The 22,372-nt window shown below is 48.1% G+C and overlaps 1 protein-coding gene and 2 long non-coding RNA genes across 6 annotated transcripts; 1 reads left to right on the forward strand and 2 right to left on the reverse strand.

The window, feature by feature from the left end:
• Positions 1-346: 346 nt before the first annotated feature.
• Positions 347-9,942, reverse strand: LOC125634609 (uncharacterized). Of its 3 annotated transcripts, none has more exons than XR_007355973.2 (4): positions 9,813-9,942; positions 3,791-3,894; positions 2,615-2,717; positions 347-1,407 (listed from the first exon to the last, which is right to left on the reverse strand). It is a non-coding gene; the product is annotated as an uncharacterized LOC125634609 (long non-coding RNA). The 3 variants fall into 3 exon arrangements; XR_007355974.2 differs by having other exon boundaries at positions 2,611-2,717; XR_012667548.1 differs by lacking the exon at positions 9,813-9,942 and adding an exon at positions 6,491-7,690.
• Positions 9,615-13,674, forward strand: TTC32 (tetratricopeptide repeat domain 32). 2 transcript variants are annotated; one of them, XM_048845596.2, is made up of 3 exons: positions 9,615-9,928; positions 11,327-11,493; positions 12,581-13,674. In XM_048845596.2, exons 1-3 carry the CDS (start codon positions 9,780-9,782, stop codon positions 12,706-12,708), a joined length of 444 nt encoding a protein of 147 aa, XP_048701553.2. In that variant the 5' UTR covers positions 9,615-9,779; the 3' UTR covers positions 12,709-13,674. The 2 variants fall into 2 exon arrangements, with proteins under 2 accessions (XP_048701553.2, XP_048701554.2); XM_048845597.2 differs by having other exon boundaries at positions 9,618-9,892.
• A 4,725-nt stretch (positions 13,675-18,399) lies between these two features.
• Positions 18,400-22,330, reverse strand: LOC142071384 (uncharacterized). The gene is made up of 4 exons (XR_012667418.1): positions 22,215-22,330; positions 19,680-19,782; positions 19,326-19,433; positions 18,400-18,710 (listed from the first exon to the last, which is right to left on the reverse strand). It is a non-coding gene; the product is annotated as an uncharacterized LOC142071384 (long non-coding RNA).
• Between the last annotated feature and the right edge of the window lie 42 nt (positions 22,331-22,372).

The raw sequence follows: 22,372 nt of genomic DNA on the forward strand, positions 1-22,372 counted from the left end.
GCTGTGTCTCCTCCGTTCTCCAACCTGAGATGCCTTTTACACTGCTTTACTGGTGAACAGCCACTCCTGGCCAGTTAACACACTGCCTCCAGCATGTAACTTGCTCCCACTACACTGCACTGAGTGCTACTAGTTAGCCACTCATGAATTACACTGCAGAAGAACACGAGCAGATTCTCTATTCCCAGACTTTCCTCCAGAAATGTTCATCTTGTACTGTCAAGCACAGTACTGAACAATGCAGGAGGCGCTCATAAAGACCATCATTTCATCAATAAAGAATGATATGCACCAGCCTTGTTATCTCAAATGGAATTTCCCACACACTTTAATCCAAACACACTGGTAAGATAAAACAATACGATACGTTTATTAACTACAGAAAGATAGATTTTAAGTGATTACAAGTAATGATGCATAAAAGGACTGGTTACAAAAGGAGTAAAATGCAAGCTAATGCCTAACTTAACAAGCTAAGTGAACTTAAAAGCAAAAAGGTTTTGTCTCACCATTTGTTTACAGCAATCTGTACTGGCTGAAAAGTCTTCCAGCCAGGAACCACCCCCGTTCAATGATGCTTTCTTTGTCTTTCGAGCATTGTAGCTGCCAGAGTAGAGATGGAGGGGGAAAGAGGTGATTTGGAGGCCACTGCCTCTCATTCTCACACTAGTCTTGTGACAGATTTCTGTTACTAATCTGCCTGGGGTGTCAGGTGATCAGGCTGAGGCCGTAGGATCTTTAGGAAGGAGATGAGTGAGCACACTACGTAACTGAGTTTTAAAGCTTTATTGATAAAATAATAAAATAATAGCGGAGAGTGCTGGGGGAGGAGGGGTTCCCCACGTCACTCAGAGGAAGGAAGAAAGCATTAGTGTTCCAAGCCATAACCCACTTTCATACTCACTCATGCACTACCCAAGGCTGGCCAAGCCTGGGTGTAACGTAAGAAGAAGAGGGTGGGAGGGAGTTCTGTCCTGTGTGCACAGATCATCCAGGATCCGCTGCCAATCTCCGAATTGCTCCAGCTCTCAGGAGGATTTTAAGTCCTGGGCTCCTTTGGGGGTGTTCCATTCCGCGACCTCTGTTCCTGGTGCTCTTTGTGCCAGTACAAACTGGGTTTCTGTGGTCTTCTCCGCATTCCCAAAACACAACGGCTCGAGGGACACAAATCTCTGCTCCCCCGCCTCGTCATCTCGCTGGTGTTTTCCATTTCTGCAGCCCTGGTTCAGTGTACTTTTTCTTTTTTCATGGCTGGCTGTGGCTGGGTGAGAGAGAAAGGCAGCTTCAGACTTTTCCTCTAGCGCCATGACCTTGGACTGGGGCCAGTGTCTTATCGTCGGACTGAGCTTGCTAGCTGCAGTGTTGAGGTAACCCATTCTCTACTCTTTCTTCTTCCCCCCTCAGAGCCTGCAAAAAAAAAATCTTCCACTCACACCTCTGACCCTTCCCAAATTGCCCTGCGATGCTTGCAACAGCGTTAGCAATATACAATGCTGATCTGCCTCCCTCAGGGGACCCCCTGAGGAGGGGGGGGGCCTTGGGGTGTGACACTCTCCCCTCTTTGAAGATTACCCCCAGCTGGGCTGCAGGTGACAAGTAGTCCCTTAGGGACATGAGGTCTGAACCATCCCTGTGATGGTATGTAAATTTCTTATTCACACCTTCACTCTGACAGAAAATGGCTGCTTAAGCAGGCAATACTCTTTTAACACCTGCCTGGGTGCTGGTCTGTCCTTTCTTTCTAAGAAACTGGTTTGGGCCTCGTTTTCTTAAACTTGGAGCATGTGACCGTAATGATTAAGGCTATGTTTTAGTCCCAGGTAATTTCAGCAGAAGTCATGGGCAGGTCGTGGGCAGTAAACAAAAATTCATGGCCCATGACCTGTTCATGACTTGTACTATATACTCTCAACTAAAACTTGGGCTGGGGGGCTGCAGGTGCTCTGGAGGGGTGACCCATGAGGGTGCTAGGGGGTGGCTTGGGACCCCCCCTGGTGCTGGGGGTGCGGGTCGGGGACAGGAGGCAGCACACAGACCAGGCCCCCTGCTGGTGCTGGTAGGGAGGGAGGGTTGGCATGGCTGGCAGGCTCTCTACCCGGCTCTGTGTGGCTCCCAGGAAGCAGCCGGCATATCCCTGCAGTTCCTGGGGGAGCGAAGGTCGGGGGGCTCTGTGCACTGCCCCTGCCACTAGTGCTAGCTCCGCAGCTCCCATTGGCCGGGAACCCTGGCCCATCCACCTAGGAGCTGCGGGGACATTCCAGCCGCTTCTGGGGAGCCCCCCTGAGGTAAACATCCCCTCCTGCACCCCTGCCCCAGCCCAGAGCCCACATCCAGCACCCAACCCTCCTGCCCCAGCCCAGAGCCAGCACCCAAACTCCCTCCCAGAGCCTGAACCCCAAACCCCCTGCTGCACCCAAACTCCTTCCCGGAGCCCACATCCCCTCCTGCACCCCAACCCCCTACTCCAGCCCAGAGCCTGGACCCAGCACACAAACTCCAGCCCAGAGCCTGCACCCCTCCCGCACCCAAACTCCTTCCCAGAGCCTCAGGTAGATGGGGGGAGGGGCAGGACTTGGACCTGTTCTGGGCATCACCAAAAATTATACAAACCTACCACCTCTGCTGGCATCCATCCCGGACTTCCGCTGTGTGGCTGCCTCAGACCCCAGAGCTTGTGGGGTCGGCCAGCTGCCCTGCTGGGGCTTGAGGCTTCAGTGCTGTGGGAAGAGAGTGATGGGGCTTCAGCTCCATGGGAGGCGCCTGCCAGGGTGTCAGCCCCACAGTGTGGTAGTGGGGATAAGGGCTTCTGCCCTGTGGGGAGGGCGGTCTCAGGGCTTCAGCCCCACAGGAGGTGCTTACCAGGGCTTGGAGCTTCAGCAGGAGCAGGACCGATGCCCCAAACCTCAGAAGGCATGCCTCATGGGACTGAAAGCCCCAAGATCCCTCCTTCCTGCTAGGCAGAAGCCCCTAACCCCCAAACCCCACAGCAGGACAAAAGCCCTGAGCTTCCCTGCTCCCAAGTCTGGTAGGTGGAGAATGGGGAGGGAAGCGTGGGGAGCTCTGCAGGCCGCACTTTAACTTTAAAAGCGCTGCAATTTATCCACCCCTGGTCTAGTCTCCTTTGGGCTGTAACGCTTTGATCTAATTTTGGTGGTTGGGTTTAGTATGTGGGTGCTAGGTGGTGCTGGTGGCCTGTGATATACAGGAGGTCAGATCAGATAATCTGGTGATTCTTTCTGACCTTAAACTCAATGACTCTAAAAATATATATATATTTTAAATAAAAGATTTGGTTCCTTCAGGAATCATCATGTTGTGCAATAGTTACCATGTGTGTAACAACTGCATTATCTCATTTTCATTTCCTTAGTACCATAGGTGCAACTTTCTAATGTGCCAGGGGGTGCTCCCCCTGGCTCCACCCCCACTCCACCCCTTCCTCCAAGGCCCCACCCTGCCCTGCTTCTTCCTGCCTCTGCTCTGCCCCTACTCCACCTCTTCCCTCCCCCGAGCGTGCCCTGGCCTTGCTCCTCCCTTCCCCCAGCACCTCCTGCACGCCGCACGGAACAACTGATTGTGACAGGAGTTTAGGTGCTGGGGTGGGGGGGCAGAGGGAGGCACTGATCAGCAGGGCCACTGCCGGGCAGGAGGCCCGGTGGGAAGAGGAAGGCACTGATAGGGGAGCTGCCGGTGGGTGCTCAGCATCCACCATTTTTGCCCTGGAGCACCCACAGGGGCAGTGCCTATGCTTAGTACTCTATCCCCCTTTCCCTCCTTTTGTCATACTTACTTGTGCCTTGTCTCAAATTAGACTGTGAGTCTTCTGGGGTAATCTGTAGGCCAGTGATACTCAGACCTCAGTGGTTCAGGAGCCAAATTAGTGATCAGCAGTACCTAAAAAAGCCACAGTGGTGTGAATTCGTTGTTTCATTTCCTATAGTACTATATATTCAGATTTAAACAGTATGACGGGAAATATTTATTTTATATAATTCTCACAGCAAAATGACTGCCCAGGTATTATTATTATTTTATCAACTACAATTAAATTGTAAAAGCATCCTGATTGGTTAGTAACTTAGATTCATCAATAATTAAATCTCATAGTGTTTTAATATTATGTGCTGCAAACAGAGGTGGATTAGGGGTTAGTAGGGCCCCCTCCCCACCCTTTCTGTTTGCAGTCGCCCCGTCCCCCACCCGGCACTCCTGATAGGGAAATGGTGTCGGGGTGCGGGGTCTTCCCCCACCTGCCTGGCATTCCTGCCGGGCAGCGGGGTTGGGGTGGGGAGGTTTCCCCTACTTCCTGGCAGAAGTGCCGGTCAAGCAGAGAGGGGCAAGCCCCCACACCCCAACCCCACTCCCCAATGGGAGCGCCGAGCAGGCAGGGTATGGGCATGGGCCGTTGGCCCAGTGGCTAATCCGCCACTGGCTGCAAAGAGCCAGAGGAGACACTTTAAAAGAGGCAATTGTGGTTCATGAGCCTCAGGCTGAGCATCACTGCTCTAGACTAGAGGTTCTTAAACTGTGGTCCGTGGACTGCCAGTGGTCCACGAGCGCCATTCAGGTGGTCCGTGGGTAGTTCCCTCTAAGGTGCGCATCTGGGCAGCCGCACACGAGAGAATGAAGGGTCACCCACTTAATTAGGTGCCTGGACCCTGGAAAAGACGCACATGTAAGGTGAGGTGGTGGCCTTGGGGGGAGTATGGGGTAGCTGGGAGGGGGAAGTGGGGTGAGAAGAGGGGGTGGGGGAAATTTGGGACATGCAGAGCTGCGGTGGCCAGAGAAAAAAGCAACTTTCCCCAGCTCCAGGGCTTGGAGGCTGCCGCGGCAGGGAAGAGAAGAAGAGACACCTCCCCCCTCCATCCCAGACCCAGCTCGGGGACTGCTGTGGTGGGGGAGAGAGGGAGAAACCCCCCTCCTTCCCAGCCGCAGCTCGGGGGCTGCGCGGCAGGGGAGAGAGGGCATATCCATCACATTAGAAAGGTAAGACTACTGCTATTAAAATATGAGTTGTGTGCTTTTATTTGTAGAACAAAAAAAATATTGGTTTCAGAGTAACAGCCGTGTTAGTCTGTATTCGCAAAAAGAAAAGGAGTACTTGTGGCACCTTAGAGACTAACCAATTTATTTGAGCATAAGCTTTCGTGAGCTACAGCTCACTTCATCGGATGCACTTTCCACAGTATGCATCCGATGAAGTGAGCTGTAGCTCTCAAAAGCTTATGCTCAAATAAATTGGTTAGTCTCTAAATGCCACAAGTACTCCTTTTCTTTTTGCAAAAAAATTATTAAGGTTTTTTTTATACAGCGCTTTTATCCAAAGCGCTTTACAATAGTTAGTTAACGGTACAAACAACATTTGGAAAGATCATTAAGTGGTCTGCCGAGACCCTCAGTAATTTTCAAGTGGTCCACAAAAAAAAAAAGTTTGAGAACCACTGCTCTAGGCACTACTGTAATACTAATAATCTAAATAATCTCCCACTGTTACACTGCCACCACAGCTCACTGGTTTTAATTCACAAGGATTTGGCATTTAACACTCAAGCACTCCTCTTCCCACCTCTTATCCCACACTCCGACCATTGCATATGGTAGCATAGTGGTGGTGGTGGCCTAATCCCTTCAGAGTTCAATTTCCTATTACGTAGCTGCATTTTGCTCATATCACAACACAGGATTATTTAAATAGCCAGTTGAACATCTGCATACCATTGCCATCTACTGTTCATTATGTTTTATTGCATAAATTATACTTGGATTTTAAATCATGATTCCTTAGTTATTTTTCAAAGGGAATGGTGGAGGATAATGCAGATCAATTTCATAAATGATTGAATGGTATGTGTGAAGGATGGTCTTCCTCAGGCAGAAGCTGAAGGCTAGTTAAATTCATTTTAGTCAATTACTATAGAATAAAACTTAGTACAGCAGATTCCAATTTATCCAATCTAACTAGGACCAAGACCAAATTGGATAATCAAACATTCAGATAATCTGGGGGGTAGGAAAGTGCGAAGCTGCAGCGCCATCTAGCAGCCACAGGAGAGCTTGCCTTCTTCTGGACCTGCGTGTGCTAGTTGTTTTTTGTTTCCTCTCTGGTGGACCACACCCTTGTCATGGTGGAGAGGCTTGCGTGGCCTAAAGACCTCAGAGCTACATTGTCTGGAGCTTTCATACTTCTGTTAGGGTCCTTGGTGAGCAGGTCTGAGGCGAAGCTCCTGACTAACCACTGTCCAAACTTCACAAGACCCCAATGGTGGATCAGGCACATATAGAGGACCTTTTAGTACTCTGTGGCCGTGAAGGCGGATGAGGGCTGCCCCTGGTTGTCTTGGATCTCCTTGCCACTGGCGTTTTCCTCCTGTCAAGTCTCCTGTGCACCGGTTTCCCCACATTAAATCCTAGCATTAATTCAACAGAAAAAAACTGCATTCTGTAGCTGGAAAATGATTCCTCTAACCAATGAAAACATAAGGCTTATCACCTGCTCAAAGCCGAAGTCCAAAGGAGGCTGTGAGACATCAAAAATAAGCTGTGGCAAGAGAAGGCCTCTGAGATCCAGGATTTCATAGACCAGGATGACATGAGAAGCATCTTTCAAGCAACAAAAGCTATATATGGGCCAAGCTCCAAAGGCCCAACCTCCACATTCCCAGGATGGTTCCACTCTCCTCGAGGACAATGTGGCCATTAAACAACGCTGGAAGGAGCACTCTGAGAGCCTACTAAACCCCAAGTCCACGGTCTCTGAAGACACCATTGAACCTATTCCACAACACTCAGCAATGGAACACCCTGCTGATCCCGCATCTTCTGAGGGTATCATGCAGACAGAAAGTCACAGGGCAGCAGGCCCAGGCGGCATCCCAGCTGAGGCTTTTAAAGCCGGTGGAACAACACTCCAGCACAGACTTTGCCAACTCCCAGACAAAATCTGGGCCTGCAAAGAAATTCCACACGACTTTAAGAACGCCAACACTGTTACAATGTTCAAGAAAGGGACAAATTTTTGTGTGGGAACTACAGAGGTATTGCCCTCCTCTCCAACACAAGGAAGATCCTTGCCCGGATCCTACTAAACTGCCTTCTCCCCCGTGCCAAGGAACTCCTCCCCGAATAACAGTGTGGCTTCAGGCCATCCCAAGGCACAACTGACATGGTCTTTGTGGCACAACAGATTCAGGAAAAGTGCAGAGAGCAACACCAGGAACTGTTCATGGCATTCATCGATCTAACCAAGGCCTGTGACTCTATAAATCATGATGGAAGGTGCTGTGTAGGTTTGGCTTTCCACAGAAATTCATTTCCATCACCAGACTACTCCATGATGGGATGACTACCACCATTCTGTGCAACAGCTCAGGGATCGAACCATTCATCATTCGCATTGGTGTCATTGCTTCAACACTCTTCTCCATTTACCTTGCCGTGATTCTGATTCTCATCCGTGACCACCTTCCCGATGGAATCAGGATTGAGTACCATATGGATGGTCAACTCCTCAATCTCCAAACAAAATCTAAGATCACTAGAATTGGCATCACTGACCTTCAGTATGCAGATGACTCTGTCATTCTCGCACACCCAGAGGCTGACCTGCAAAGTACCCTAAATCTTTTTGCAGATGCCTATCAGAGCCTGGGTCTCTCTCTCAACACTGGGAAAACCCAGGTACTCTACCAGCCCTCACCTGCACAAACTACTCTTCGTACTCCACAAATCACCACTGGCAGAGACCCCCTGGAAAATGTGGACTATTTTCCACACCTGGGCAGCCACCTCTCTCAAACAGCCAGCATTGACAAAGAAATTGAATACAGGATCCGCTGTGCCAGTGCATACTCTGGAAGACTACTCGCATCAAGGGATAGCCAAAGAGAAGGCTGGTTGGTTGGTTAATACAGTGAGCCACATAAGGGAGGGTTGGATAAACGGGGTTCTACTGCACTTATTTCTCTTTCCTTTTTGTAATCTATGGGAAAACACATCTGATGTAGCACAGTGCATGAGTTTGCCCTATAGGGTTGCCAGGTGTCTGGTTTTCGACCCGAATGCCTGGTCGAAAAGCGACCCTGGCGGGTCCAGTCAGCACTGCTGACTGGGCCTATTAAAAGTCCAGTTGGTGGTGCTGCAGGGCTAAAGCAGGCTAGTCCCTACCTGTCCTGACACCATGCTATGCCCCAGAAGTGCCCAGCAGGTCCGGCTCCTAGGTAGGGGGGCTACGGGACTCCACACACTGCCCCACCCCTAGCACTGGCTCCCCACTCCCATTAGCCGAGAACTACGGCACAACGCGGACCCAGGACATGCAGGGAGCCTGCCTTAGCCCTGCTGACTGGGAGCCGCCCAAGGTAAGCCCGCACACCAGCCCTAAGTTCCCCCCAAAACCCGCTCCTGCACCCCAAACCCCTCATCCCCAGCTCCACCCCAGAACCTGCATCTGCAGCTGGAGCCCTCACCCCCTCCCGCATCCCAACCCACTGCCTCAGCCTGGAGCCCCCTCCCACACCCTGAATGCCTCATTTCTGGCACCATGCCCGTGCCCACACCCCTAGCTGGAGCCCTCACCCTCTCCTGAACCCCAACACCCTGAGTCAGCTGGGGGAAAATGAGCAAGTGCCTGTGGGTGGGGAGAGTGAGTAACCGAGGGAGAGAGGATGGAGGAAGCAGGAGCAAGGCCTTGGAGAAGGAGCAGGACAAAGGCAGGGCCTCAAAGGAGGGGTGGGGCAAGGGTGTTCGGTTTTGTGCGAGTAGAAGAGGGGTGGCCAGCCTCTAGCTCTGGAGCCACATGCGGCTCTTCAGAAGTCAATATGCGGTTCCCTGTATAGGCACCGACTCCGGGGCTGAAGCAACAGGCACCAACTTTCCAATGGGCCAGGAGGAGCTCGCTGCTCAACCCCGGGCTCTGCCACAGGCCCTGCCCCCACTCCACCCCTTCCTGCCCCCTCCCTTGAGCCAGCCGTGCCCTCGCTCCTCCCTCTCCCCCAGAGCCTCCTGCACGCCAAGAAACAGCTGCCGGGAGCTGCAGGGAGGGAGGGGGCAGTGCTGATCGGCCAGGCTGCCGGTGGGTGGGCGCGAGGCACTGGGAGCAGGGGTGGGGGCTGCTGACGGATCACTGAGGCTCTTTGGCAAGGTACACTGGTAAGTTCTGGCTCCTTCTCAGGCTCAGGTTGGCCACCCCGGGGAGTAGAAAGTTGGCACTGCTATTGCCCTGGCTGGGGTGGGGATGAGCAGGGCGGGGAGAGTCCGGGAAGGACAGAGCGGGCCCCAGCGCGGCCGCGGGCTGGAGGGGATGTGGGACGCCCCAAGGGGAGCCCACCCCGTGACGGGGGGTCGAGGCGTTCAGCCTCCCCCACAAGCGGGACAGGTATTTCGGAGCTGAAAGGCCCGAGCCTGCGTGCACCTAGCGGGGAGGGCGGCAGAGAGCGGCGCTGTGGGCCAGGCCCAGGCCGGGAAGCGCCCAGCGGGCCCGGGGCGAAGGAGCGGGAAGGCGGAGGCGCGCAGGCTGTGGGAAGGTCGGGGACAAGCCTAAGGCGCCCGCCCGCTCGAGGCCACAGGTAAGGGGCGGCTCGGGAGCCCAGTGGATTATGGGTAGCTCCTTTGCTGCGCAGGCGCCTGACAGCGCAACGACGGGTGGTGCCGTGACGTCACGTCTCCGGCCCCCAACAGCCGGACGTGGAGCGCTGCCCCTGTAGCGCGAGCGACACCCGCGGCGCGGCCGCCCCCGAACCCTGGGGCGAGCTGGGCGGTTGCTATGGGGATGTAACGCCGTCATGGAGCAGGAGCCAGCTCGCGCGCCCCCGGACCTGCTGTCGGCCGCGCACGCGCACTTCCGGGAGCAGCGATTCGGCCCGGCGGAGGAGCTATACAGCCGCTTCATCGCGCGGTGCGTGCGCTCGTCGGCCGGCCCCGCCCCCACCAGGTGTGTCTGGAGTAGCCCGGGGGCGGGGCTGGCGTTTCTGCGGAGGGAGGCGGGCGGGCAGGTTCTTAACCGGGGCACGCGCCAGGGGGCGCAGCTCCGCCCCTCGACGGCGGAGCGGGAGGAAGCTCTGGCTCGCCACGCGCCCAGCAGCCAATGGGATGGGCCGCGAGGCTGCGGCGGGCGGGGCGTGGGAGTCGCCTGCCTTGGGCGGGGCCGGGAGCGCCCCCTCGCCGGGGCTCCCCCGCCCCCGAGTCCTGCCCGTTCCCAGCTGTGCGGGTCCGCCCCTCCCCCTCCCCCAGCAGGGCAGAGCCAGTGGGGCGCTGCGCACCCGCGGGCCCGGGGAGGCGTGTTCTGCGCGGAACGAGGCGCAAACCGGGAGGGACCTGAGGCGGGCAGGCCAAGGGGCGGGGCGGGAATCCAGAGCGGGTGTTTCCCTGAAAGGGTCTGTTTGGGGGAAGGTCTGTGGCCTGTGTTACACAGGAGGCCGGACTAGATGATCACAGTCTACAGGCACCGCCTTCCCCCGGCCTGGGGGTGCTCAACCCCAGCTCAACCCCCCAGACCCGCCCCCCGCTTTCCTCCCCCTGCCCCACCCCATGCCCCCGCCCTGCCTTGTTCCTGCTCCTCCCCCAGCACCTCCCCCTTGCCAGGAAACAGCTGATCACAGTGAGGGAGGCACTAGGAGGGAGGGGGAGGAGTTGCTCAGCAGGGCTGCCGGCAGACCGGTGCTGAGGGGAAGCTGGCTTCTGGTGGGTGCTCAGCACCCATTCATTTTTTCCCCATGGGTGTTCCAGCCCTGAAGCACCCATGGATTCGGCGCCTATGTCATAGTCGGCCCTCTGGCCTGGGTATCTGTGGGCATGTCTACACTTAAAACGTTGCGCTGTCCTAGCTGTAGTGCTTGAAAGAAGATGTTCTGTGCCCGTGGTCCTCAAACTTTCGTACTGGTGACCCCTTTCATACAGCAAGCCTCTGAGTGTGACCCCCCCTTATAAATTAAAAACACTTTTTTTATATTTAACCCCATCATAAATGCTGGAGGTGAAGCAGGGTTTGGGGGGGAGGTTGACAGCTTGTGACCTCCCATGTAATAACCTCCTGACCCCCGAGGGGTCCCAACCCCCAGTTTGAGAACCCCTGCTCTATGCTGATGGGAGAGAGTTCTCCTGTCAGTGTAGTTAATCCACCTCCCCGAGAGGCAGTAGTTATTTGGCATGGGAAGCTCTCCCACCAACATAGCATTGTCTGCATGAGGGGTTAAGTTGGTTAACTACATTGTTCAGGGGTGTGGATTTATCACACCGCTCACCGACATAGTTATACTGATAAAGGTATGTGATGTAGACCAGACTTTTGATTCTTTAGGTATTCAGTGCCTGCTCTCTCTTTTAAATCAAGGAAATGCCTCACCCATGATCTCGCCACTGCATTCAACAACAGGGGACAAATCAAGTACATGCGGGTTGACTTTTATGAAGCAATGGATGACTACACATCAGCCATACAAACCCAACCTGATTTTGAAGTCCCATATTATAACCGAGGATTAATATTGTACAGGCTAGGTATGGAAAAAACATTGTTCATTTTCTAATTTAGTATATTGCATTTGCAGACTGCTTATGGTGCCCCATTCTTGGTTGGCCCTTAAGCACTAACATGATAAACATAATACTATTAATGTGCTGCGAACTTTAACTTGCATTACTCCAATTTCATGCCAGTGGAATTATACCATTGTAAAATAGTGGGAAATCAGCCCCCTTAAATCACTGTCCAAAGTAATTGCTTTAAAAATAAACAAGAAACTTGTTTTTTTAGCAGGTTTGTTTATATGATATTGGGATGCTGAACAAACCAAGTGACCCACCAAATAAGTGTTAGCCTTTCATAATGTAACTTAATCTGTGTAAAAAGACCTCCAGACTAATTTGTTTCTGTCATTTAGTTTATTTCTGCTGGATAAAGTTTTGGGGATAGAGTTGTTGGCCCTGATTCTGCTCAAACAACATTTTTTGCACTGGGGAAATCCATTGCTTTCAATGGATGTATTCCTGATAGTATACCATGGTTGTCTATCAGATATAAAACCACACTTGAGTAATATTAAGTGTGAAAAACCAATAAAGACATTAAAGGTATTATATTTAAATTAAACTACCATTAATGTGAAAGATCAAAGTACGCTTTTATGTATTATCCTTGTTGTTTTGTTCAATTTGCTCAGCAATTTGCAAAATTCAGTCATCTCCCAGTAAGTCTCACCATCATTCTATAGTTTCATGAGTTCTATAGCTTCTGTAAGTGTTTTCAAAGCCAAAAAAATCTAAAATACTCATGTATGTTGCTGAAAGGAGACAAAACTACTAACAGTGATTCTGCGGATGTGCATAGTGGTATTACTATTGCATGTTTTATAATCAAATGGCATTATCAGAACCATTATGCTTTAATATGAATAATTAGAATACAGAGCCTGATCTTGAGAAGACAGAGAGCCTCCTGTGAAGTACTAAACATCTTCAGCTCCTGTTGTTTTCAAGTTGAGAGTTTTGTTTGGTAAAACCATCAGGAATCATTCTTCAGGTTTGTTTGTCAAATAGCTTAGATGCAGAAACAAGTAATACACATTTTCTTCTCTTTTTGTCACAGGATACTATGATGAGGCTTTGAAAGATTTCAAGAAAGTTTTAGCATTAAACCCTGAGTTTGAAGATGCTTCCTTGAGTCTAAAACAGACTATTCTTGACAAAGAAGAAAAACAAAGAAGGACATATTAAAAATCCCACTAGCTCCATAAAAAATGTTTTCTTGAACACTTAGTCGACTTGAGATTTTAGTCTTTGATGAATAAAACACAAGATTGTTTACATTTTATCTTGCTCTGGGGAAACGAAATTTTCTTAGTTTTAGATAAATAATCAAAGTAGGTATGTACTATAATTGCCAAGTAAACTATAGTTTTTGAACAGCTCTGTAATTGCAGTGTTGAACAAAAGCACAATGTTAAACCTGTCTATGATGTTGGTCATTCTGTGTTGAAATATTTTATAATATATACAAAGCTGGTGGAAGTTCAGTAACTACTACTAAAGTCTGATTGTTAAAGAAATGTTTATATATACTCTTGCACAGATTTATTTAATAAGTCTTTTGTGGAGGAAATAGACAAATTATAGCAAGTTTCAGTACTTGAAATTAGCTGTTTAGTCGAAATAATTTCTTTAACATTGTTAAAACTGTTTTACAATATGTTAGTAGGTTGGAGTATAACATCTGCCTATAGATTTCCAATATGTCCATCACAAAGGCAGTGGGCTATGGAGGGAGAGTATAGGATAAAGTTTATATTTTATTGTAATGGCTGAGTGTATACTAAATGAATATATTGTATTGATTTCTGTATCATCTGCAGGAAACCACAAGGATTGTAATTGTTTGAGTTGTTCATAGCAATTATCTTTTTGGCTTTTTTTCCTGTTTATTGAAAAAAAAAATTAATTTATTACATAAAAAAAACCAAGCATGATCTAACTAGCTATAAGGGTAAGTGCAAACTGGTGCATCTTTTCGGTCAGATTAGACTATAGAAGCAGCAGCTCAAGTCAAGAACTCTGGGTCTATTATGCCATTGTGTTGTGCACAGGAATAAAATTCTGGTTTAAAAAAAAAAGTTTTTAATTGCAAGCATGGCATCAACTTCAAATGTATTCTGAATAAAGAAGACCACTTTAAGGTTCTTTTTATACTGTATATTGCTTCATTGAGGATCTCACAGCTCCTTACAAATGCAAGGCCACATCACTGGAATGACTTGTGAGAGTCAGTGGGAAGTTCTACAGCACTACTTGGGTAAGTAAAGGGCCTGGGGTTTAGCCCTTAAATTGCTTTGTGTTCTATCTACAGTTACCACTTTCATTACGGAATTTGCTTCCAGATATGGGGTGAAACACCCCTTACACACAATTTCATACAATCCCATAGTGCTTCCCAGACAATCGTTTTAGCCTTATGACACACCTGTTAGGCTAACAATGCCACCAAACCTTTTTTACAGGTGGAGAAACAGACATACTGTGGCAGTAGGGTCCAAATTTTCAAGAGTCTCAGTTTTGGTATTCAAATGAAGATCCCTGTAGCCATTAGTTTCCCTGTAGCCATTAGTTGTGTTCATTTCCCCATGAAAAGCATGTGTTGGGGAGGAATGCTTTCTACCTACGGCAGACTCACATTTCATAACGGGGACAAAAAGGCTGTGGCAAATGAGGGTGATAGACTATTCATAAAAATAATATATGTACCTCCGTTTAGGTGCTTGCTATTGTGCCTGTCTATGTGGATTGAATGAAAGAGGGTTATTAGGAAGAGCAAGCAGAAAACAAAACAGTGGTCAGACAAGACCGCTCTGGGCAAACAATTTCAAGTAACCAGCGACTAGGCCAGTAAATAAGGAAGATGCTCTTCCCAGGCATGAGCCAAAAGTTGCACAGCTGTTTTGCTAAGACCAGAGCCTGCAAATCCAAATTATCAAGCACGCTCTGGAGAAAGGAAGGGGTGAATGGTCAGCAGCTACTGGAGGGGGTGGAGGAAAGAGAATGCAAGAGAGGTAGTTGGTCTGAGGGAAAAGGGGTAAGTTTAGGCAAGATAGGAATGCAGACCTTTTGTGTTGTAACCTTTTTCAATGCTTGTTGTGGGCCTGTGGGTGAATAGGCAGTGGCTGTTTGGAAGGAGCTGTTTTGAGTCACATTAACCAGCTGGTGATCACAGGCTTCCCCAGGGAAGGGTCTTGCAAGTGCCTTGTGTTAAGGCAGTTGGAAGCAGGGTGGCTGCCACCTTGGGATCCAGTCCAAAATTGGTAGAACTGCAGAATTCCACTCAGAGGTAAAGGTAGCAAAATGTGTCAGGCGAAGGGTGCACTTGTGAGGGCCTGCAAAGGAGTACAAGGCACCACTTGCTTTGCAATCATGAGTAGGGTGGGAACAGGGTGTCGTAGGCTGGTGCTCCAGTCTAAAATAGGGTGAACTGTAGAGTTGCTCTGTGGGAGAAGTGTAGGTAGAGTTGGAAAGACACTCTATCAGTGGGAAACAGTGTCTATAGAGAGAGCAGGCAAAGAGATCACAGGTGCATCTCACCCCGAACCATGACACTGTCCTTTCTAAACACAACATACAAGCACTGAAAAAAAAAACCTGAAGAGTCCTATCATGTATGTTTTGGGAAACAAAAACACAAGGACCTTTCTGATAGACCTGCTCATTCTCCCACAACCATTTCGTTTTATAGATGCTGCTATTTGGTTTTTATACTGTCTGCGTCATCGTCGTAGGAATGTTTCACTGAATTGGGAACAACCTTACGCAGCAGTTTTTCCACAGTATTTCCTTTTCTCAACAAGACATAGAGATGTCCTGGTCAATGTATTTTTATATTTGTGTGTTTTTGTTTTTTTAATTCTTCAGGCATCTCTAGCCTATAAGATATCCAGATGTCTTTGGCTGCCAGTCAATCTAACCCAGTCTGCTTTTTCAATCTAAAGTTATTAAACCTTGCTGTGTGGCATTTTCAGCCATTCGGGCCTGTAGAAATGGTGTTAGGAAGCCACCCTTCTCCCTGTCCGTAAACTGAAGTAGAGGGATACACATTGTAACCCTCCTTGGGTTTGAAATATTTGCTACTCTTCATCTTTTATGAATCATAAAAATAGCAGAGGACAATAAAATTTTATTTTTAGTGTTTCCAGATATAACTCAAAATCTCTCCCAACTTGTAAAATGAACACAATGTAATCTTTAGACAATACACTATAGAAAGGTATATGGTACTGTGGGGTTTACACCTTCACCAGATTTAGATGTGTCTGCCTGAAAATTGTAAGTTATTGTAGAATGTCTGAAGCGATCCTGGCTGCTCCCTTTAGAGCCCTGGCTAGGCATTCCCCTTTCATGGTCACGGTGCTGCACCAGTAAATCCAACAGGCAGTTGCTGCTAACATGCCTGGATTGGCACAGTCTCTCTTGGATAGGAACATTTCAGACATTAATAATCCACAACCTCTTCTCCAAGGTTTTCTACAAGCCCCAAAAAGCCTGTTTTCCTCAGGCAGGTGTCACATTGGCCAGGTTACTTTACTAGCCGACCTCTATTTAAGTCTGTTCCCCAGGGCTGGGATTATCTCAGCAATGAATAACAATCTTCTCACCCAATGATTCTCTACCTATAAACTTAGTGTTTGGTCCCTTCAGTGCATTACAAAATGTTTTGTTTCTTCCAGTATCTGGAATAATCATCTCTTTCTATTCTCTTGTTTGGTCAGAGACATGGAAAAGAGTAATATCATAGACCTCTGTTGTACCCTACTACACTCATTTTTGATGTGCAGTTAACTTTTCCCAGAAGGGAGTGGTGCATGTTTTCCTCTCCCAACTGCTTTTTTAAACTCAGAAAGTGACAAAGAACTTCAGAGTTGGTGGATCTTGGAGGGAAAGATTTTTAACCAAAGCCTTGCAGAGTGATAAATTAACAGGACTATGGATACCTCAGAGACCTCTTGTTTAGTGTGCAGCTATCATTAAAGAATACAAAACCAGATGTTAGGATGCATATGGAATAGGATGGTGAATAATACCATTACTTACTAGTTGAGTCTGCTCTGGAATAATGTGTGCAATACTGGTCCTGAGTCTCAAAAATGGGGAGGGTCAGATAGCACTCTTGTGCTGGGGTCCACTATCGCAGTCAACCTTTCAGAACTCAACATCCGCATGGGAAAAGCCACTACAACAATGTCTAGACTGAAGAAGAGGGTATGGCAAAACAACAAGCTGACAGAACACACAACGATCTGTATCATACATGTGTTATCAGTATACTGTTGTATGGGAGCGAGACATAGACCTTATACTCTCATCAGAAAACAAGGCTCAACAGCCTTCATATGTGTTGCCTTCGTCGAATCTTTGGAATCTCCTGGAGGGACAGAGTCACGAACACTCAGGTGCTCAAACGGGCCAGCATACCAACACTCCTCAAACAGAGATGCCTCCACTGTCCTGAATGAATGATGGGCACATCCCCAAGGACATCCTCTATGGCGAATTGGCATCTGGAAAAAGACCCAAAGGATGCCTAAAATTGCATTTCAAGGATATGTGCAAGCAAGACCTCAAAGAAATGGATATGGATTTGAACAAAGGGAAGATCACACTCAAGACCGCAGCCTTTGGAAACAAGAGCTTAACAAAGGTCTCCGGCGTTGTGAGGAAGCCATCCAGCTTATCAGAGGAGAAAAGAGCTCGCAGAAGGCAGAGCCCAAAGGGTTGAAACATCACCTTTAAATGTGACAGATGCGGGAGAGATTGTCTCTCTCAAGCACGTCTCTTCAGCCACGTTCACGGCTGTCATAAAACCAACTAAATAAATCCCTTACCTCTCAGGGGCACAGACCCATGGTCTCTTGAGGCTGAAGGATGCCTACTACTTGCAGCAGCAGGAGCTGCCAACCTTCAGAGGAAAGCAACACTTCACTCAATACCACCCAGATCTTTTTACTACAGTGAGACTATGGGAAAGGAGACTTGACTCAGAATTAGGCCAAGACTCCCACTCCTACTGGAGATTGAAGAGTGCCTATAGTATATGGGGAAAACTCTCCAATATGGTAGGTCAGAGGGAGTTCTCACATTGCTCCTTACAGCACGGGCATTGTGTAGCTGGTCTGAACTCCCTCCCCAAGTTTAACTATTAGGGTTTTCCCTACAGGACCCTTGTCCTTGCCTGACTTTAGGCAGAGTTTGCTCCCCCTCTGCAAGTTATGGAGGTGGGCTACTTCCCATTCTCACTGGAGTGAAGGAGTCTGATCAGATACTAGGATGATTCAAAGTCCAGTTAATTGCTTCATGAGGAGCAGACTTTCATGGAATTGCTTATGTGCCCATTACTGTACATCTAATGCATAGCCTCCCCCCAGCCCCTCAAGGGGGAGTCAGAGTGGTCAGCTATAAAGGCTATAGGATAACTAGTCAGATGCTACATCTACACTATGAGCTATGATTCCCAGCTTGTATACACAGTGAGCTAGCGTGAGTATAAATAGCATAAACAGGAGTGGCATGACTTAGTCCTGTCAAGTACAAAACAGCCTAAAACTGATGGGTATGTACTGGGTCCAGCTTTTTGACTACATTGCCATTTACACTCTCACTAGCTTGATGGGAGTTAGTGCGAGTATGTGAAAATGAGCTGGAAATACCAGCCCCAGCCCTTGGTGTAGTTGTAGCCTGTACTGAATCTGATTTATTTTCTGGACAGCCAGTTTAAAGGTATATCCAAGTCTATTCTCACACACACAGTCTCTAGAGAACTCGATAGTGGATGAGTTGGTGTTTTAGTGAGGATAGGAATCCATTCTCCCTTTTGCACAGTTGCTGTTATTGTACACTGACAGGTACAGGAAAGGGAGATCCCTTCTTTGAGTATCTAGTTTATATTAAGCCTGTGCCAGCACTAGATGCATCAGTATCCAGGCTTCGAGTTTGTATTGAGAGAGGAGAGCACAGCCAGTTAAATTTTACAGGGAACAAACCATAAACGTGGGGATCCTGTTCGGCACATGTTCTGTGTAATTACTCATTTACAATAGCTTGTGTGTATTGAAGCAATACTTTTAGCTGATGTTTGACATTTGCTCTTTACCCTTCATGAAAATCAGTTTATGAAATAATAATAAAGCAGCCATGATCACACACAGGAGGAGTCCAGGGGCCAGCAAGTTACGTGTCAGCATCTGGAAGAGAGGAAAAATGTTATTTTGTTGCTTGATTTTTGTAGAGTTCTTCCAAGAGGAAACATGGCACTTGATATACTAGTAATTTGCAGTTCATCAGCCTTGCAGTGCTGTCATGGGTCCGAGAGTCTGGTCTCACTTCTAGAAAGCTATAGTTCTGATCACCTTCAAGAACAGATAGTAAGCTAGCCCTGTCTCACTATCTGATGCAGGGCCTAAGTGTTTGTACATAACCTAGCCCAGCAGAGCTCCGACTAAATTCAGGGTCTCTAAACCCTATTGTAAACACATGTAGATCAACTGGTCAATGAAGTCTGGCTGCTCCAGAGAACGATTGTATGAAGCCAGTCCTTCACCGAGACAGAAGAAACTGTAGGTTGAAATTTTCAATTCAGTCTGGGGGATTAAGATATCTCTTCCATTAAAATGAGAGGTCTGTCTAAATGTACATGTCTTGATTTTCTTTAGTGGCATTTTCTGCTCCAGTTAAATGGAGACATTGTGTAAATTTGGCCTGAAGCTTAGTTAAAAGTGTTGAGGCCCCATGTTTGTTTGGCTACAAGCCAGTTGTAAATTGTATAGATGAATACAGGCAATAAGGCCTAATGTTCTCACCTAGTTTGGTCTATATGTTTTTCTCCTCAGTTGGTTCAGGATCAACAATCCAGACTGGCCCAGCCAATACATAACCATGGAGACCAGAATATGGTTCAGAGTGTTGATCTGGAAAGTTTTACAAGATTGTTATTGACAGAATAAAGGACCATAGATACTGTACTCTGACTGGCTTTAAATCTACTGAGATTCTGAAGTTGTCAAGTACCAGTGTTTTAAATCATCAGCTCAAGGTCACAGGAGCCAGTTAGCATAGAGGATCAGAGTTTTAAAGGTATTTAGGCACCTTGCTACCTTTAAAAATCTAGGCCAGAGTATTTTAAGCATGGCCAAATGCCCCCAGTGTAAACATACCTATCCTCTTCCTGGTAGGGTCACAGCGGCCTCCACAGGTCCAAATGTTGCCAGACGACACCTTAGGAGGAGAGCAGACTGTGACCGTGCAGTGCAAGTGCACCTGACAAGAGAGAACTTCTTGTTAGTAAGGGATCTGTTTGCTTTTCACCTACCACTTACCAAACTTAAAAGGGAAACGTCTATTGGAGCTGGCATTGGATTTGTAGTTCTGTGTTAAGGATCTTTTTGTACGAGAGAGGTTGAGACAGGAGGTTTTAACCCACTAGCCATGCAGAGGCTGTACAGAAACTGAATCTACAGTGCCAGGTGTGGCTGCCTGCTTATTAAGAAGCTCATGCCAAAACTGTCTCATATTGGTTTCCACTGAGCGCAGGAGATGTTACCAGAGATTGAAATGGCCAGGTTGTTCTTTGGCCTGGTTACTTGAGGCAGCTACTAGCAGTGCTAGAATCCACTCAGATTAGAATGGGAAGAGCTACTGGCAAGGCATCCTAAGGTGAACAACCCTTGACTGTCACCCGTTTCCTTCTCTCACCAGGCTTGCCAGAGGCACAGGTTAGCATTCTAGGCATCCTGCCAATCTACCTTTTCCTCTGCCTTCCCCACTAGCCAGGCATTTAAGTGGACAGTTGGAGGGGATGGAACAGATGCAAGTGAGCTGAGTGATATTTCATATGGCAGTTATGGCACATGCTGGTTTGCCTGGTTGACTTTGTGCCAGATATTTGAGTTGAAGCACCAAGAGTCTGATCCTATTAAAAAAAAGAAAAGTCAGAAACTGTATGAGTTATATTTCCATACCAGCCCTTTAGTTTACTCCAGCAAGTGCCACTATCATAGAATATCAGGGTTGGAAGGGACCTCAGGAGGTCATCTAGTCCAACCCCCTGCTCAAGGCAGGACCAATCCCCAACTAAATCATCCCAGCCAAGGCTTTGTCAAGCCTGACCTTAAAAACCTCAAAGGTTCCACCACCTTCCTAGGTAACGCATTCCAGAGCTTCACCATCCTCCTACTGAAAAAGTTTTTCCTAATATCCAACCTAAACCTCCCCCACTGCAACTTGAGACCATTACTCCTTGTTCTGTCATCTGCTACCACTGAGAACAGTCTAGATTCATCCTCTTTGGAACCCCCTTTCAGGTAGTTGAAAGCAGCTATCAAATCCCCCCTCATTCTTCTCTTCCGCAGACTAAACAATCCCAGTTCCCTCAGCCTCTCCTCATAAGTCATGTGTTCCAGTCCCCTAATCATTTTTGTTGCCCTCCGCTGGACATTTTCCAATTTTTTTCCTCATCCTTCTTGTAGTGTGGGACCCATAACTGGACACAGTACTCCAGGCCACACCAATGTCGAATAGAGGGGACCGATCACGTCCCTTAATCTGCTGGCAATGCCCCTACTTATACAGCCCAAATTGCTGTTAGCCTTCTTGGCAACAAGGGCACACTGTTGACTCATATCCAGCTTCTCGTCCACTGTAACCCTTAGGTCCTTTTCTGCGGAACTGCTGCCTAGCCATTCAGTCCCTAGTCTGTAGCGGTGCATGGGATTCTTCCGTCCTAAGTGCAGGACTCTACACTTGTCCTTGTTGAAACTATCCCTACCCTCCAGCGTATCTACCTCTCCTCCCAGTTTAGTGTCATCTGCAAGTTTGCTGAGGGTGCAGTCCATGCCATCCTCCAGATCATTTATGAAGATATTGAACAAAACCGACCCCTGGGCACTCCACTTGATACTGGCTGCCAACTAGACATGGAGCCATTGATCACTACCTGTTGAGCCCGACAATCTAGCCAGCTTTCTATCCACCTTATCGTCCATTCATCCAGCCCATACTTCTTTAGCTTACTGGCAAGAATACTGTGGGAGACCGTGTCAAAAGCTTTGCTAAAGTCAAGGAACAACACGTCCACTGCTTTCCCCTCATCCACAGAGCCAGTTATCTCGTCATAGATGGCAATTAGATTAGTCAGGCATGACTTGCCCTTGGTGAATCCATGCTGACTGTTCCTGATCACTTTCTTCTCCTTTAAGTGCTTCAGAATTGATTCCTTGAGGACCTGCTCCATGATTTTTCCAGGGACTGAGGTGAGGCTGACTGGCCTATACTTCCCCAGATCCTCCTCCTCCTCTTTTTTAAAGATAAGCGCTACATTAGCCTTTTTCCAGTCGTCCAGGACCTCCCCCGATTGCCATGAGTTTTCAAAGATAATGGCCAATGGTTCTGCAATCACATCCGCCAACTCCTTTAAGTCACTAAAGCTGTGCAAAGCAAATTTTGGCTTCAGAGGAACCAGCAAAACTGAAGTGCACACCAGTCAGGCTTATTGGTCTGTCAGCAGTTCCTCAGCTGGCTAAGTGATAAGCTCAGCGTTACCCTTGAGGTGCATAAATTGGGCCTCTTTCAAGAGAGGAAGTTAGGATAGCACTTTTAAGTTTATTCCTCAGTATAAATTTCCTCAGTTTAGAGCACACAAGTGTTAGGGTATCATTTCACAGCCTAGATTCTCTAACTTCTCTTAATCTTACCTGTCCCAGCAGAGGTATCAGCATCCTTACTGCCAATCTTTTAAAGTGAGCGGGATGTTTCACTCTTCTACTAGCAGATACTGGATAGAACTCTGTAACAGATTTGTTGTTTTCGTTCCCACAGCTATTTGAGAGATCAGAGCAACACCACAGTTAGA

Source organism: Caretta caretta, chromosome 3 (genome assembly GCF_965140235.1).
Source record: "Caretta caretta isolate rCarCar2 chromosome 3, rCarCar1.hap1, whole genome shotgun sequence".
NCBI classification, from domain to species: Eukaryota; Metazoa; Chordata; order Testudines; family Cheloniidae; genus Caretta; species Caretta caretta.